Source organism: Trichoderma breve, chromosome 1 (genome assembly GCF_028502605.1).
Source record: "Trichoderma breve strain T069 chromosome 1, whole genome shotgun sequence".
Lineage (NCBI taxonomy): Eukaryota > Fungi > Ascomycota > Sordariomycetes > Hypocreales > Hypocreaceae > Trichoderma > Trichoderma breve.
In genome coordinates this window covers 1,405,444-1,423,730 of record NC_079232.1, presented here as the reverse complement: position 1 = coordinate 1,423,730, position 18,287 = coordinate 1,405,444, and the positions used below count along the sequence as shown (strand labels likewise).

At 51.6% G+C, this 18,287-nt stretch overlaps 4 protein-coding genes across 4 annotated transcripts; 3 read left to right on the top strand and 1 right to left on the bottom strand.

Moving 5' to 3' along the window:
- Positions 1 to 2,728: 2,728 nt before the first annotated feature.
- Positions 2,729 to 5,308, top strand: T069G_00463 (mechanosensitive ion channel domain-containing protein; the record flags this gene model as incomplete). The annotated part of the gene is made up of 1 exon (XM_056167673.1): positions 2,729 to 5,308. The coding sequence occupies one exon, from the start codon at positions 2,729 to 2,731 to the stop codon at positions 5,306 to 5,308; it is 2,580 nt and encodes an 859-aa protein (XP_056032989.1).
- A 552-nt stretch (positions 5,309 to 5,860) lies between these two features.
- T069G_00462 (heterokaryon incompatibility protein (HET) domain-containing protein) lies at positions 5,861 to 7,893 on the bottom strand (the record flags this gene model as incomplete). The annotated part of the gene is made up of 3 exons (XM_056167672.1): positions 5,861 to 7,027; positions 7,100 to 7,692; positions 7,767 to 7,893. 3 exons carry the CDS (start codon positions 7,891 to 7,893, stop codon positions 5,861 to 5,863), a joined length of 1,887 nt encoding a protein of 628 aa, XP_056032988.1.
- A 1,540-nt stretch (positions 7,894 to 9,433) lies between these two features.
- T069G_00461 (uncharacterized protein) lies at positions 9,434 to 13,624 on the top strand (the record flags this gene model as incomplete). The annotated part of the gene is made up of 2 exons (XM_056167671.1): positions 9,434 to 12,121; positions 12,203 to 13,624. 2 exons carry the CDS (start codon positions 9,434 to 9,436, stop codon positions 13,622 to 13,624), a joined length of 4,110 nt encoding a protein of 1,369 aa, XP_056032987.1.
- Positions 13,625 to 14,289: 665 nt separating this feature from the next.
- On the top strand, positions 14,290 to 17,977 carry T069G_00460 (uncharacterized protein; the record flags this gene model as incomplete). Its single annotated transcript, XM_056167670.1, has 3 exons — positions 14,290 to 14,409; positions 14,469 to 14,618; positions 14,765 to 17,977. The coding sequence occupies 3 exons, from the start codon at positions 14,290 to 14,292 to the stop codon at positions 17,975 to 17,977; spliced, it is 3,483 nt and encodes a 1,160-aa protein (XP_056032986.1).
- Between the last annotated feature and the right edge of the window lie 310 nt (positions 17,978 to 18,287).

Below are 18,287 nucleotides of genomic sequence, written 5' to 3'. Positions count from 1 at the left end.
TCTTTTAATAGAAAAGCCACGGCGACCGTTACCATGAGTCAAAATACTAATCTACGTTTGGGTCCGTTTTTCTGAAGCAAGGATCTGCTGAGTTGGTTCATGTGGACGCGCACTCACCACTGACTCAATTGCAGTAACAAAAAAGGGGTAGCAAAGTTTAACATGGCCCCCGAGGCTGCCGAGCCATTTAATATCCACCGAATGGATATTTGTGCACAGGATATTATGGAGTAAAAAAGGAATAAAAGTTCCGTCTGATTCAGTCATTGCTGGGTAAAGGGGGGAGGAAGCTCAAAGGACAGCAGAGTGACCATTGTAGACGGGCTTGTAAGCTTTACGTACCCAGCATGTTATATGCAAGTGCTCAGTTTAATTGGGGAATCACAGATCGCTATGTTCCATTCTCTTGGCCGTGCGGGCGTGCTGGATGCATGCGATCAATGGTAAGCAATCTCGATTTGTAGCGGGCCTTGCGGGCTGTGGAGCGCAAACCGCGAAGCTTGTCTTTGCCACTAGCTACCTCGTATCAAAAGGGTGGTCAAGTTGTTAACATTGGCTGTCATAAAATAAAATCGAACAGATGATCTGTCTGAGAAGGGTGGTTGGTTCTTTTGGCTTGAAAGAAGAGCCGTAAAGGCATTGATAAGCTGATCGTCTTTAACATCATCTTATTTGCCGGCGAGGTATTGTCCGCGGAAGCGCCATGAGAATGATATGGATTGCTAGCGTGCTAGCTTATCTTTGTGCGGCCAGCCGTCATGGCCATGGCCCCTGCAGACAATTAACTCGCAACGGACAACTCATGGGAATCGCGCCGATGGCTCTTGGCATCGGGGTCCGATGCTGTGCCTGCGTACGTACGTATGCGTGTCTCCCACAGTCTGCGGGCCCGGACCGGGACTGGGTAGCGGTGGGACGCGCGGGGCCGGCAGCACAGTGAGAAGACGGCGCTGGATCGGACAGTGACGAGGTCCGAGCTGAGGTTTGCACAGGCAGAGCCAAGCCGGGGAGGCTCAACGTTGACGCAGCGGCTGCACGCGCCTGCAAGGTATGCCGTAACCCGTACGGGGGGCTGCAACTTAATCAAGGCGGAAGCGGCGGGTAACGTGTGCGGTCCTGGCTCGCGGTATGTCGTCTACTGCGGTGAAGGTGACGGAGGCCATGCACGATGCCGATCACTCGCAGAGAGGGTCAAAGCTCCGTACGCCCAGGCATGAGACCATCGTCGTTATCAGCCAATTGTTTGTTGCCAGGCGGACACCTGCAGGACTCCAGTACGAAATCCCCCCCTTGATGATGCCGCTATCGAAGCATGGCCCTCGCTTCTCTTCCCCGAGCACAAGCAAGCCGAGTCAGCCAAGAGGCCAAGCTCTGGGAATTGGTGAATGCGACTCGCCGCCTCGGCACGCTGAGACGTGCTCCAAGTGTCCCGCATGCTGGCTCCACCGCGATCGTCAGCAACCCTGTCAGGCTCGATGGTTATATGTAAAAAGCTTGAGGGGGAAAATCAAGGAAATCGCACAGCAGCTGGTGGGCCTATGGATCCACGTAGGCCTCGGCGGTTCTGGGGGAGCTCCAGCCAGCAGGGCTGCGTCTTGCAACTTGTCCTCGTCTGACGGGGTGGGAAAAACGAGGTTCTGGTTCTGGTCCGATATGATGGAAGACATTGATCAAGGATGGAGCAGCTTCCAGCGTCTTCTGTGCCTTTCAGTGACATGTGGCAGCAGGGCGGCTAAGCTGGAAGAGGCACTCCGGAGGCTCCTTGTGCCTAGTGGTGTGGCGCTAACCGAGGCGCTTCTCGCCTCAATGTGTGTTCATGTTTGCCGCCATGCGGGTAGAAAATGGATCAATTGGCAGCGAAAAGATTTGCAAGTGGTGAGCAAAGAGGGCAGAAGCAGAAATTGTGGCTGCAGAGATGCCCTGAAGGCGCTGCATGGCCGGCGAAAAGCGCACCGTTGGGCGCCACAGAGGGTTAGCCGTGGACAAAACGGGCATTCATGGCGCTGTCTGTCCCTGGCAGCCTTCCCGGAATATGCTCGCCTCGCCGGGAAGATTTTTTCTAGCCACATTAGTGGTTCTGTCTGGTGCTATCAATATCAGTGATGTGACTCCATGTCCACTACTAGCCCATAGTTTGAGGCTATACTGGGACTCCGTAATGCTGGGCTAACACAACCTGGAATAGCCAGCAACCAGTTTTGCCATCAAATCATAAAGAGAGAGAGAAAAAAAAACTCGCTCAAGGAATGGAATCGTCGTCTCCTCTTTTTCCCCCTTGTGTCCTGTCTGTTTTTAAGCCTGGATCCCCGCCCTGAGCTGGACAGAACCTTGTCTCTCGTTAAAATTCTTGGCTGCCCAGATCTTTGCTTCTTCTAAGCAAACGGCATCGTTTCGTCACTCGCTCCACAAGCCCGTCACTTACGCCAGCAAACACCACGCCGATCACCTCGGACCCTGTGCTTCTGACATCGACTTTATTGCATTAGGGCCAGCATTGGCTTGTGGAGAGCCTCCCGTTGGATCCGATGTCTGAGTGCAATTGATCTTTACTAGATCTAGCACATCTGCTTCCCCCTCGCTGCATCTGTGTGTCTCTGGTGCTCTTATATACTACACCGCGGCCAACGGTTTCTTTTTTCCCCATTTGATCCACCGTCCTTTTTTGAGCTTGAGCCAACTACATACATACGCTTCCGACTGCGGGACAGTTCGATAATTCAAAATCACCATGGCTGGAGAGCCATTCCCTCCCGTCCCTCCCCCTCCTGCTGCCCCTGCCTCCTCCCATCAGTACCGTGGTTCTTCAGAAATGAATCGGATTGAGGAACACGATGGTGAGGCGTATGACGGAAAGTTTGACGACCAGTACGACGAAAAGTATGATGAAAAATATGAGGCTCCGACACTCGACACCTTCAATACCTTAAATACGCTGGCCCCTACTCATGATGACGGCAACGGTGCCGTGACACCGATAAGCCAGCGTGCTGAGGCGAATCGTCTTAACGATGATCTTGAGCTTCTCCGCGCTGAGCGCATGGTCTCAAACCAGGAACACGACCAGGCCTCCAAGTCACGGACAAGAAATCGGCATCACAACCCCGAGCCTGAGGATGCCTTTAACCAAGCCCCCACAGAAGCCGCGCCGGAGAAGAAGAAAAACAAAGACGCTGCCCTCTACAAATTATGGCTCTTTATCAGCAAATTTCCTCGTTTCTTTCGGTATATCATTTACCTGATCCCTGGTGCTGCCCTGCTTCTAGCTCCTGTCCTGCTCGGCACGTTCAAGTTCAATGGGACTGAGCACGCCGTGGGCGGCACAGGCGGCGTGTACATCATGTGGTTTGGCATTTGGCTTGAGATTGTGTGGTGCTCACTTTGGGTGACGCGGATGATTACGAATCTTATCCCGTCTCTATTCCATGGTGTTGCTCGAATGGTCGGATCGACCAATGCCCACAAGTGGCGGGACATTGGACAGCGTCTTGAGCTGCACACAGCCATGTTTCTATGGTGGCTCACTATTCTCATCTCCTTCAAGCCCACTATGGACGGACATCGTGCCCCCGTCCCAGATGGCGATTCCGGAAACGTTCACATGCACTGGATCAGCGTCGTCAACAAAGTCATCATTGCTCTGTTCGTCCTGGCCGCGCTGAACTTTGTAGAAAAGATTCTTATCCAGTGGATTGCCCAAAGTTTTCACCAGCGGACATACGCCACTCGAATCGAGAACAACAAGGCTGATATCCGCCAACTCGTCTGCCTTTTCGAATACGCAAAGTCCAAGCTCGAAAGCACCGATGCCTTTTGGAAGGGTAGCGCCGGCAATCCCTCTAGCAGCGGCTTGCAGACGCCCATGAAAGTTTTCCACAACAATGCACGTCATGTGCTGGGCAAAGTTGGACACGCTGCTGGCAGAGTCGGCAACGATCTTCTGGGTCGAAAAGGCGCTGACAATAATCACCCTCGCAAGATAGTAGCTGAGCTGCTACGCAACACTGGCTCGGCGCACACTCTAGCCCGCCTCATCTATCGTAGCGTAGTTCGTGAGGGCCGCGAGACTGTTCATCTGGAAGACCTACAGGCTGGCTTTGAAACAGTAGAGGAAGCAGAAGCGGCTTTCAGCATGTTCGACAAGGATCTCAACGGTGATATTTCTATGGATGAGTTTGAGGCTGTCTGCAACGAAATTCACCTCGAAAAGAAAGCCATCGCAGCATCACTCAAGGATCTCGACTCCGTCATCCAAAAGCTTGACAAAGTTTTTCTGTTTGTCATTGTCGTCATTGCCATCATCGTCTTCGTCGCCATCCTGTCAGACTCGACGGCCGCTGGCCTTGCGTCTGCGGGCTCCTCGATTCTCGGTCTGGCGTGGATGCTCCAGGCGACAGCCCAAGAATTCCTCCAGTCCATCATCTTCGTCTTCATCAAACATCCGTTTGACGTGGGCGACCGGGTCACCATCTACGGCAACACCGGAGCCACACTGACAGGTGATGACTACTATGTCACTGAAATCTCACTGCTTTATACCGAGTTCAAGAAGATGCAGGGTCACATTGTCCAAGCCCCGAACTCGCTGCTCAACAATGTCTTCATCCTCAATCAGCGACGATCCAACGGACTTTCGGACGTTATCCCCCTCGAGATGCGATTTGGGACGCCGGCTCACTTGATCGACGACCTCAAAGCCAGGATGTTAGACTTCGTCAAGGACAACAAGCGGGATTACCAGCCAAGCATCATCACCGAGATGACTGGCTTCAAAGAAGTACGATCGTGCACTATGAACGTGGTCTTCTTCCACAAGAGCAGCTTCCAAAACGAACTTCTTCGATTGAACCGCCACAACAAATTTGTCACAGAGCTCATGTACCAGATGGTCCAGGTAGGCATCGAGGCACCCCTTCGAGTCGACCCTGGTGGAAGCCGAGAGCATCCAATGTACTGGGCAAATATGCCTGCACCGCCTGCATACGGTAGCAGCAACAGCGATACTCAGTCCCAGGGCCGACCTCGCGCTACCTCGAGCATTCGCAGTGTGCCGAATCAAGAACCTATCACTGGAGGGTTCCAAGATGTGTTTGAGAAGCGACGAGAACATGTCCACATGCAGAGGATGGCTTCTATCCGAGAGAAGGAGAGGGGACTGCAGGAGGAATCTGACGCAGTGGCTCAAGCCTCTACTACATCAGCACTGGCCCCAGCCATGTCAGTCGACTCTCAAAACCAATCGCGGTCTCGCTTCTTTGGGCGGGCACGGAGCGGAACTAGGAGCATCAACAGTCACAGGGACATGGTCTAAGCCTGTGGTGCACTCCATTTTATGATATTGACGGCCGGCCCCCAGTTTCTGCCTTCTCCTTTGTTTTTCCTTTATTTAATGAATTTAGAGCATAGATTGAATGGTTTGCTGGGGCCAAACCTTGAACGTTGTCATTGGGTTTATTCTGGTTGAAGCGATTTACTTACTCTCCTTTATCACGCTAGCAAGCTTAGCACTGCATTTTTCTTTTATGGCGGACAACCGGATGGGCAGATTGTCTTTGGACAAATATTATCGGTGGCGCAAAATGATGATTTATTTGAATGGATAAAGCGGTGCTCACTGGCTGAGACGGGTGAATGGAAGCAGCGAAATACGTTGCATCCATATAATGGCTAATATGTTATGGATGAATTAGAGAACGGAACGCAGAAACTACACGTGTAGATTAGATGTATAAAGCAGCCACGAGCACTTGCTAGAACAATTGAATAGCCAGGCATGATATCCTATTTCTGGCATCGATGAACTCTCTTTAAACTTTGAGTTGAATTCAAGTCTCTTGAAGAGGCTCGAGGTAATCGTCAACTTCTAGATGAGTGTAACCCTCTTTTCTGGTTCCAAGATCGCTGACCAGACGTTTTGGAACCACTCCTCCCTCTTCGCCTGCGCAATGTGTGTAATCGTCAACAGCCCTATTCTTTCAAAGGTATCAGGCTGGCCCTTTACTTCTGCCAACACCAGAAAAGCATCTGCATCAATTCCCCTTTCGCCAGTTTTCGCCTTTCGTACTCCACCACCTCGTCCTTCAAAACGATGAACATATAGCAGATAGCATGGGGCCAGCTTACACGACCCTTTACCAATGCACGAAAAGAAGCCGTATCGGGTCATGTCGTCAATCAGTGCATCAGCAAAGAAGCCAAGACTTGCACCCATAACATCCAGCCGTGGCTCCCTGAATTCGCAAGGCACCCAACCTTTTGCTGGTAATGGAAACGTTTCATTCGTATAAAGAGTATAATCTGCGCGGGGGAAGCCGGCCTTGCCTTTCCTACCGGCCGGTGTGGTGCACCCTCGACAGCGAATACGCCAGAATGTGCGTCCTAGGGATGCCTTGAGGCGGATGAAGCCAGAAGTCACTTGGCCATAATCATCTTGCCCGGCCACGACACATTCTGCAGCTTCGATTTTTCCTTCAAATGATTTTGAGAATCTTGTTGCTGGAGCGATGAAGCCCAGCCCGGATGGTGAATCGATGCTTGCCCATGACCAGGATGGCGCTCTCCAGTCTTCGCCCCTTGGTCGATGCTTTGAGAGCGGTGCTCTTACATACCAGAGTAAACCCTCCATCAAGGTACTGCGCCAGATGCCCGCCAAATACCCATCTCCCATGTTTTCAGCAAGAATCCTAGCCGTCGCGGAGAGCGCAGGAAGTTTGTCGGATCCCTTGGTCAGATTGAGCTTTGCATATGTTTCGACGACTTCCATCCAATTTCGGTACAGAAGACTGGTAAAATCCTGACCGACAAGGCCGCCGCCATGCTCGTCTGGCTTCAAACTCGCCGGCCCCTTGAGACTCGCAACATTCAAACCTCTCGGGGCGGGCGAGAAATGGGGGGCTATCTGGCCGGAGCCGCATTCGCATTGGAGTGTTTCCTGGCATCCGACTTGGAACTCGGATTTATTGCAGTAGAGAAGGCGGCGAGAGAGCATTCGTTCTTGGTACACCCATGCGCGACTGAAGAGAGGGAAGTGCTTGAAGAAGGATGCCTCCATATTTTTGGTATTCTTTCCTGCGCCGTTGCAATCCCTGATGCCGACATATACATCTGGTTGTTCTGGTTCTTTTATGACGATGCAGTGATCCGGTCTCGTCTTGGAGAAACATCCGCCAAAGGAGCCGGGGGATGCGGATGCAGCTATGGTGATGTAGCTATTTCGATATATGTTGCCCATCTTGGTAGATTCTACTTCCCAGTCACTGCGAGAATCCTGGATGATGCAAAGAGAATCGATCCATAGATATTCGATGCAGAATTTTCGGCATAGGATGACAGCATCTTGAAACGTCTTGGGCAGTTTTGTCCATGGAATAAAGTCGAAATACTCGTCGATGGTGGATGATAATGTTTTTGTATGGATCAGCGTCGGATCACCCCAGCAATGAGAAAGGCAAGCGTATGTTCCAGTCTTGCCTTCAGTCGTCACAAGTTTTATCCCAACATCAGCGTTAGAGTTGCTGATTTTAGCTACGTGAAGGAGTCTTTTGGGAAGTGGGACGTTTCGCCCAGAGTTGCAGTTCGAGTGACCATCTTCACACTGTTTTATCAGTTTGGTTGCTCTATCGAAAGACGTGGAAGAAGATGTGTCTCCAGTCAATAGGCCTGACGGAGGCATGCCGAAGACTCTCATCTTTGCACCTATCCAGAGGTTAGCTGGTCAATGGAATCCATTCATAAATCTTACATCGGGTTAACGTCTAAAGCTAGCTAACCTCTAGGATAAAAGAACTGAATATGTCGAGGACTCTCATTTTGGGGTGTGACTTCTAGTGTAAATTGTGCTTCAGTCCATCTCAGTTGCGTATTGTCCGGGCTGAATTCCGGGTAGGCTTCGAACATTCCCGATAAGAGGAGGCTCAGAAATTTGCATCCTCTGCACCCACGGCCTGCCGAAAGAGTGACATGGTCGAACTGGAACGAGGCTCTGTTAAACGAGGCGGCTTTACGATGCCTATAGGGAAGGGTAGTCGAAAGATCTTAGTGGGATAATATCCATGTTTGGAAGTGTATTTTGAGTATGGGCTAATACTTACCTGTCATCGGAAGGTTTTGGGCAATTTAAAGTGCAGTTGGACGTGTCAGACGCAAAATAATCTACATCTATTTGATCTGCCCTTGCATGATTTGCTGTATTAATAACGTCTTGAATAGAGACTGCGACGGATTCCATTTGAACAAAGAAAGAGGTGGAATAAGTACAGGTAAGATATGTCAATTCGGAGGGGGGAAGAGGAGATTCGAGTACCCCGCGGATTGCATCAAATGCCTCCCGTTTTGATGCTGACAAGAGTTTCAGGTTGGAGGCGACATTTTGTTCTTTTACATGGGAGTGGTCATCCAGAGTCTTGTTTTATAGTAAGAGCAATTAAAAAAATCATAACTACTTGTGTAAATAAGTATTTAGATAAACACATAACCCCGTCTGAAGTGCATGCAGCGTATCTTTTGTTTGTAGTCCTAAATCAGTCTTTGTCTGTGGAGCAACGTCAGATGTTACCGACCGATTCAATGAGAATCATTATCGTCTACTCATTTACAACTACCTTCCTAGAGTAATACACAGAGAGATGCGGCATAAATGTTATTAAAGCTCCGCCAAACCAAAGGATTTCCAGATGATGATTTGGGGCTGTGATGGTGATGACAACGACAAGGGCAAAGCCAGGTGCTGCGGACCCATGCGAAAAGGCTTCCAGGTTGTACTCTTATACGAAGCTTTGTCGAGATATGACCAATGGAAGAGGTAGACGAATCAAAGAAGCTTCTCATGGAACAAAGCCCTGGCGAAAGAAGCTGTCTAGGAATGGACTAGAGGCTGACGAAAGTGTGCCTAACAAGGCGTCCATTGGATTCAGTTGCAATTCCAATAGCGATGGATGGATTCCATGTTAGCAGCCCCCCGCCTGGACCCCTTCGAGAGCCCCAGCCGCAGTGGCTTGGATGCATGTTAGCAGCGGGATCAGCTTCAGCTCGGCCCTTCATTTGCTGCATTTGCAAGCTGTCAGCTCTTTGTTTATTTTTATCTTTTTTAATCTACCGGCAGCGAACAGCTCGGCCGCTCTCATTCTGGTCCCTGCTGCTTGGATCCTTTGTTTGGACGCATTTCATCTTGCGAGCGACATTGAATGCCGGGCTACTCGGGCTCTTGTTCTTGCTGCGATCAAATACAGCGCTTCCCCATGCATAGCGTTGACGATTCTTGCTCTTCCGCGGTGATGCGACAAAGGTGCGGCTGAACGAGACGATCCGATTCGATACGAGGCTTTTAGATACGCATTTCAGGCCCAGACGCTCTGCATTCTAATTTATGATACGACTGGCGGAGGCAGCTTCTGCGTGTGTCGCCTGTTTGGACTGAAGAGCTGAGCAGCGGCTTATCATGGCCACTCTCCCAACTGGCTGGGAGTGGGACTATGACGGCAGTCGATGGCTCTACCGATACAAGCCTACTGGTCATGTCCAGTACCATTTCCCTAATGCGGGCGACGAGTTTCCCGACTATATCGACGCCAGGTCTCCGGCGCCAGACCTTGCACCCGAGGAGCGGCTCGAGTCGCAGCAACAAGTCAAACGACATGCCAGCGTCAGCGGGACCGGCCGCGCTGAAGACAGAGATGGATGGAGATCGCGCATGTCCGCAACGGCGCAGCCCGTCAGTGCAGTCTGGGAGGACGATTTCGGGAGGGAGGACAGTCATGTGGAGGAGGCCGAGGAAGAGGAGGGAGTGTTTCAGCCCGAGAACTTCATGTTTCTAGGCCCAGGCGCATATACGGATGTAAGCCCGCTGAATGAAGAGGAGGAGGAGGCCGCGAGGAGGACGGTTGTGGGAGAGCTAAAGAGTGGACAATCGACGGATAATAGAGGTGTCAGCCCCATGGTGAGCCAGAATACGACGCCAATGACACGGACGACCGAGACTGTGGCCGGTGGATCTACGACTGTCGTGGACCGACGAGCTGTTGAGCCACCACCTATAATGCATCATGAGGAGCAAACAACATTGGTATCCCCGCAGGAGTATGTCATGGGAAGTGATATCGTGGGAGAGGCGAGTGCACCAATTGATGATGGAGGCTACCACTATGAGATGTACGAGCTTCCTGTTGAAACCGCCATTCCGATGCATCTCCAGTTTGATCCCGTGGGTTTTGTGGCCGAGATGCCGACGGAACACACAGCATCCGCCCGTGTCGAGACACACCCCGACCCCATTGAACTGGCGGACAACTACGTTATGGCGCCGATTGAGACGGAACCACGACCTGGTTATGTGGAGCTACCGGTTGAATTTACTCCTTTGGAGGAGGGAGCTGTAAGGCAAGAAAAATTGACAGAGGAACAACAGCTGGAGCTCCGACGACAGGAGGTGAGGCGACAGCAAGAGGAGAGGCAACGTGGTGTGCAACAGAGACAAGAGGAGCGGAAGAGACGGGAAGAAGAAGAGTTGCAAAGGGAGCTGCAGCAGCAACAGCAGCAGCAGAGCGAGGCTCAGAGCCCATCTCAAGAACAAGGCAATGACGTCCCAAACCAGTTCAAGATTGCCAGGAAACCGACACTTCGAGAATCCAGCGCCGCTTACAATGCCTATGCTGGCAGAGGCCAGACACAGGAGGACTATCAAGCTTATGCGCCAGGCCAAGCTTTTCAGCAAACCGTACAGCTCGCGAACGCACTTCCGGCACGGATAATGAGCCCAGCTCTGCAACGAGAGGCGTCGCTGAACTTGAGCATGAGGCCGAGTACCGAGTCCACGCCACCGGTTGACCGATTTCCCTCTGTTCTGAAGCCGGCTCGAAACTCAGTCGTCCAGCAACAACAACAGCAGCCCCCGGCACCGACTCCTAATACCCCTGTGGCTCCCGAGGGGCAAAATGACGCACAACTTCAAGATAACTCTGTTCCCGGAGTGGTCAAATACCCTTCCGTTCTTCGGCCTGCTCGAGGAAAACCTGGACAGGCGCCGGAGGGACAGGATGCCATAAAAGGCGCGGAGCAAGGTTCTGGTACAGACCCTACTAATAGAGATGCTCGATCATCGGGGTATAGACTTGTTGCACATGGACAACACCCGCCTTCTATGACACCCGCCCCCGTCCCGACTCCAGCTCCAGCTCCAGTCCCAGCTCCGGCCCCAGTTGTCGCACAGCAAATTCCACCACAGAACCCCCCAGCTCCAGCTCAGCAACCTTTTGGCATCGCAACTGCTCAACCTCCCGCTCCTATACAACGACCATATACAACGGAACCAGGCCCATCGAAATCTAATCTACAGATTGCTCAACAATATGCTGCACCCCCCGTCCCACTCAAAGTCGCAGCTCAGCCTCCCTACCCAGTAGAACCGGTGACGATGCCCCAGCCGCCAATTGCTCGTACAGTCACAGCACCATATCCGCTCGACGACGGTCCGCCGGTCGCGGCCCCATATGGACCACTGCAGAGCCAACAACCTATGAGGCCTGCAAGTGCAATGCCTGTTCTTCAGCACCAGTCAGCGGGGCCTGCTCCAGGTCGGCCGCAACAGATGCCTATCAGAACAGGCCCTCCGCCTCCCGGGTCTGTGATAGTACCGGCTGGAATGGCGCCACGTTCGGCCACGGCTGGCCCGGCACAACATCTTCAACAGCAACGTAGGCCATCTTATCAATCAGGAGGTGACCCGCGACAGAATGCTGTTCCAGTACAAAACTCGCAGCCTCCCAGACCGCAGAGTGTCGCCCATCCAGGGGTTTATGCTAATTTTGCGAGCCACCAATCACCACCGCCTCAAATGCGGCCTGTCCAGCGCCGGGGAACTCAAGATGAGATTCTGCCAGTGTCTCCCATACGATCTCGATCGGAGAGTTCTTCATCTGGCCTTCCAATGGAAACACCATCTCCGCTAGAGTCTCGAAGAGGATCTGCGAATTCTTCCGCCTACTTTGCCTCCACACCTGGCTCTCAGAGTTCATCCTCAGTACCCCCTTTGAATACAGCACTGGGGAGACCCCCCTCTCAAGAGCCACTCCAGTCTCCAATTCATGGCGGTGCTCCGAATCCCAATGGGAAACAACCATCCGCATCTCCTGTTGGCGCTGGGCACGATAGGTCAAAGAGGCACTCAATGCCACAACAACAGCTGGCAAATGTGATGGGGGGGAATTCACAGGGCATGGCATCTCCCCAACCTCAGATGCAACCAAGCTCAGATCAAAGACAAGCTGGGGTGCAACGGTCCCAATCGCTACGTCAATCCAGGCCGGGCGATGTGCCCATCCAAAATGCGCCACAGTCTCCCACGAACATGGGGCCTTCTTCATCTAGTCATCTCTTGACTAGTATTCAGGAGCATGACGAGACTCAGCATGCCGCAGCCGTAGCTCCGTTGAAAGTTAACCAGAGAAAGGTTCTTACTAAACCTCCTCCTTTTGCGACGCTCACGTCTCCGTTGGATAAACGCGGACCTCAGCAGCAGTTTGTGCAAGGGGCTCCGGCCCCGGTTCCTCAACAGACTCAGGCACAACAAGTACCACAGAATAACCAGCAGCCACAAATGATGTCGCAGATGCCGCCAGGCAATGTACAGCCGCTTCGCCAAAATGTCAATCAAGGCCAAGCTATCCAAGGCCAAGCAATGCTTCTGCAGCAGAACATCCAAGGCCAAGCAATGCCATTGCAGCAGAATGCTATCCAGGGTCAGAGGATACCTTTACAGCAGAATGTTATCCAAGGCCAGGGAATGCCACCACCTCAAGCAGTGGCTCCTCCGGGGCAGCAGCTGGCATATGGCCAAGCCCCTCAGATGCATATTGCGCCACTGTCGGCTCCTCCTCTGAACCAAGGGGGTCCGATCTTGCAACCAGGCCAAATTCAGACTCAGGCAATGCCTATGCAGGGATTACCAGTTGGTCAGCATGCACAGCCGCTTCCGCAGCAGTACCACCAGCAACAGGTACTTCCCCAGAACTTTCCCAACTCGCCTTCAGTGGCTCAGCCTGGTCCTCTTCCACCCCTGCAAATGCAACAACAGACGTCTCCTACTAGTCCCAAGGAGAATAGAAAATCATGGGGAAAGTGGTTCAAGAGTAGTGGATCCAAATCCGCTGCCCAGAGCCCGGTGGTTCAGAAGCCGCAGCATACTTTCCCCCCTGTGCCTATTCCACAGCCAATGCCGGGTGCAAACCAGTCATTCCATATGCAAGCGGGAGGTCAGCAGTATCCCATGGGCTTCCAAAGCGGACAACCAGCTCCGATGGCTCAGCAGCAAATGCAATTTCAACAAGCTGTGCCGGGAGGTTCTACAATGCATAGTCGTGATGCATCAGATGCGGCATCAGTCTCTACGATATCGTCTGACCTGAAGTTTCTGCCATCAAACAACCAGGCGATTAGCCAAGCACCAGCGCATACCAATAACGATGCCTCGATGCAGCAATTCCCTAATGGCATGGCCCCTGCTCCGCTGTTCTCTGGACCGTCTACGCCGATAAAGCCGGCTGCAGCTTCACAAGATAATAAGTGGGCGGGCAAGTCTCCTATAGATTATTCCGGAGGTGGTTGGGGGGATGATGATGACGACGAGTATTCATGATATATAGCGTATGAGATGTAGAGATTTGAGATTTGAGATGTGATGAGATCTATACCCATTTTCCTTTGTGGCATGGTGTTTTGCATGGGATTGCTCAAAGTATAGTGTTGGTATTATGAATGATAATTGTTTGGATAATTTTGCTAGGTAGTATCATGATGTTGATTGACTGAGCGAAGATACAGAGTTGAGGTGTCACTATCTACAGGTCCATATTACGATTCATACCATCCATTAATTAGCTCTAACTACAATGCCCTTGGAAGGGAATATTTCCACTACTATCTACCTACTATTATTGCTAGGTACCTAGTACTTTCTTCTAATATTCGTTACTATACGTGCTGCTATTTTCCTCTAGGTAGTATCTGGTGTTATCACTGCCCAGAAGGCTTTAAATGTGAGGCACTGGATGCTGGGTAGAAAAACTTGAGGTGCTGAATAGCGACTACCCTATCTAATTAGGCAGCCATGCCAATAGTGCTGTAGCATTTAGATAGTTGACTCTCACTGAACTGCTCATGCACGTGATAGCGCGTTATTGTGGCGTACTGGAGAGACACTCCCCATGGTACTCCCTTTCTCTGCCAAATGCCCCGCCAGATCCTTATTCACTGCACTCGAGCTTTGCTACTCAATCTTCTATATCAAGAGACAATGCCATCATGATGACTCGATCGCGGCCGCTCACGCGAGCTGAGCAACTGGCATTGGAGGAAAACCCAGAATCGCAAGACAGCCAAGCCATCCTCGATGCTCTCAATGCAGAGTTCCGAGCCGCAACGGTACGTACCTCAGCTTGCCAGGGTCGTTTCCCGCGCTGACCAGCATTTTGACCAATTAGTATCACGAGCCCCTTGCATTGCAGCCACAGACCGGGATAGAGAGTGAAAGTGTTGCAGGAGGCGTCGAGGATGATGATGCTGAGGCTGAGGCTGGAGACTTGGTCATTTCAAGCCCAAGGCAAGCTGTTCATCGGCAAGATGGTTCCAAGGTTTGTGCAAGCCCCGTAGCACGTATTTATTCGTTATGCAGCGACCCTCTCGTATGACTGCTGCGTTTGATGGAAACAAAACCAAATCCACACAGCCAGAGAGACACGTGAAAGCTGACAAAACCCTGTGGGAAAAATAAATAAAGAAGCAGAAGCGGCAACTGACGCCACATGGATCTGTTGCCACTCCCCACGGCGATGTGAATAATCTCACAGGCACAGGCACAATTCACAGAGTGGGACGCGAGGACCCCCGGACTCACCAACCAACGTCGCGACCAGGGTCCCGCGAACAAGATTTGGACGATGCTGTCATAGCCGCGAGCAGCCCGTTCGGCCGAAATGCACATTCTCCATCCCCTCCGCACAACCACGATACCTCCAACCAGAGCGACGAACCCCCTGCCGTGCCAATTGGCGCCGGTAGGCCACAAGCAAAAAGAATGGACACGTCACAGCAAACGCCTACGCAGCTCAATGTCGAACGGGACTATGGCCAATTCTACGGACCTCCGCGCTCGAGCCCACCGCCTGATACATTGCGCTCGCATGACGAGCGTGAACGGACGCTGCAAGCTGACGATACCGGCGCTGTCAACTTTGGGAACTTGAGTCCTGGCGTGCGGCCTTCGTCTCAAGTTTCGGAAGATGCAGGTTTCGAAAATACTCGTGGCGAATGGAGGGTGCCAGACCTGACTTCACAGCAGCGGTCAAGCCATGGCTACACTCCGTTGAAGCCCGGCCCTCTCCTGCCAGAGACACCGATGCCACCGAAGAATCCTTTTGCTGTTCAGCACAACGCAAACGCCGGCGTCCCTTTTGCAGGAACACAGCTCTTTGAGCAGACTCCCGTGGTGACTTCTGCTATCAAACTCCACAGCCCTACATCCTCTCGGCCTTCACCAAACATACTACCCGATGCGATTTCTTTGAACATAATCGAGACATCTCCTCTGAGGAACCGTGACAATGTGTCCTCACCAACCGTTGTGCATACATCGAGCCCTAGTCGACCGAATAATATCACTACAAACACAAAAAAGCTTAGGGTGTCTCCAATCCAAGAAGAAGCCTTGGACGGTGATCAAGATGCTCAAGATGACATGATCCCGGAATCGCCGACCGCGCAGCCGCTGAGGCCATACGGGAATCGACAACCCCAAGTTCATTATGAGCCAATGAAAAAATCACAAGAACGCAAAGCAGTAGTGGAGGTCCCGCAGGCCATTGATAGTGACTCAGACGATGCCAGTAAAAGAGCGAGGCATAAGAAAAGGATGGAGAAGATAAGACGCCAGGCTGCAGAAGAGATGGAGAGGGTGAGGGTGCAGATACCTTCACGGAGAGATTTAAGCGAAAGTCGAAACCGAAAAAGAAGAAAGCTGTCCTCGGGTGGTGAGGAAGAGGTGCTTTCTACTAAAAACGCAAGCTCAGGCCAAACGGAGCTTGCTAATACTGGCAATGAACTACACAGTTCTCGCAAAGCATCAAGTTTGCCTGAACAGAGCCTATCAGCCGGATCCACCAAAGCAACTCCCAGGGATGCAATAGTGGGCGATGGCGGTAAAAGAGTTGCAGCTATTCGACCAGGCAAGAGCAAAGAGGCGGCCTCTGAGGAGATGATTCCTGCTACTAGCCCTGTGAGATCTCTATCAGCAGGAGCTCAGCGTGATCCTCCAGTGGCCTCTGAACCCGAGCTGCCTCCGCTAATCGAGAATGAAGTGAGAGAAAAGGAGGCCCATAACGAATTACATACTTCATCACTGCCTCCACCTCGTCGACATGCGCAAAGAATCTACGGTAGACAAGCACAGAGCCGTCGTCGGCAAAGAATCGTTACTTCTTCAGAACCTAACGAGAGAACATCAGCTGAGCCAGATCCTGAAGCTCAGAAAGGGGTTGAGATTCCTAGCGATGCACCTGCTGTACCTACTAGATCAGCCGTGACTCGCAGATTGGCTAAACAGGGCGAGCCATTGCAGACAAGCAACACAGAATCAGAGTCACCAAAGTCATCCCCTCCAAGCTTGCGTTCCGCAGCGACAGTAGCAACATCACTTCGGAATCAAATGCGCGAGCGATCGCCTCTCACACCCGTGCACCGTCGAGCGGTAGATCGGGGGGCTCATACGTCGTCGAGCTTAACAGCCTTGTCAACGCCAGTGATCTCTGAGAAAAATACACCAGATACACAAGCCTCCCCGGTATTTGATCAACCAAAGTCCACTGACAGCGGACATTCTCCGGCCCAGGGCCGAAAGACGCGGGCTCGAAATCCGGGACGGGAATCAAGTGAGAAAACTCCGCAGCCAGCTGTCAAGCCGACGAAAACGAGTATGCGATCTGTGCGTGTGGAGCCTAGTTCTACCGATGAACTGCAACAATCGCCGTCAAGCAGTGCTGTTGAATTAGGCATTTCCTCACTGCGTTCCAGTAGAGTATTTAAACAAAGCATTGGATCCACGTTTCGCGGACGAAGACTGTTTGAAGGCATGGTATTTGCGATATCAATGTCGCCTGACAAGGGGAATCAAAAGACGCGTGCAAATCTGGAGACAAAGATCAAGCAAGCCGGCGGTCTCATCTTGGAAACTGGCTTTGAAGAGTTATTTGAGCCTTCTACTGTCATGGGCACCTACGATGTGCCAGTCGCCGGCGATGGAGATGCTCTCAGTCTATCTAAATCAAATCTAAGCTATGGTTTTACCGCACTGATAGCAGACAGTCACTCGCGAAAAGTCAAGTACATGCAGGCATTGGCTTTGGGATTGCCTTGTCTAGCATATCAGTGGGTCATGACTTGCCTCAACAAGGGAGCTCTGATTGATTGGGAGCCTTATCTTCTTGCAGCTGGGTCATCAGCTGTCCTAGGGAATGCCGTGAGATCTAGGTGCTTACGACGATACGATGCAGGGGATGCCAGACTCGCAGAGATGATTGAGCATCGACCGCAGCTACTTGCAGGCGAAAAGCTCCTTGCAATTGTGGATGAATCAAGGACACGGAATGAGGGAAAGAAGAAGAAGGGCGACGTGGAGAAGAAGCCGTACATGTTTCTCGCCCAGGCACTAGGACCATCTATCTCATGGGTCTCAACGATACAGCAAGCTCGCGAACTACTAGAGGCACATGATAAGGCAGGTAAACCGTACACCTGGTTATACATGGATGAATCTATCGGCACCGTCGAATCAGTGCTCACGATATCCGGGCCTACGGGGAAGAAACGGCGGAGATCTCAAGGGCCATTAGCGACGAGGAATGTCCGTGTTTTGTGCGATGAGCTTATGATTCAGAGCCTCATTCTTGGCAGGATGGCAGAAGAAGATGAAATGGATTACGCAGGGGAGAAGAATTGAGAACCATCGATTGGTTTGGCGTCTTGGGATATGTTTACTGGAGACGATTTCTGATTAATGGCTGGAGCTTCAAATCTAGCACGTAGAGTGCGTTTCACGGTGGTATTAGAAGCCATGCATGGTTTTAAAAGTATGGCTAATTGGATTTATGGCGTTGGATTGCTGAAAGGGCTGGATTTGAACTCAAGAGTTTACTACTGTACTTGTTGGATGAATCAACTTGTTTTAGGGGTAAATGGAGGCTTAAGATGTTGGTTATAGTTGCCAATGAGTTACTTAATTCATATACAATAATACTGCTGTATGTTGT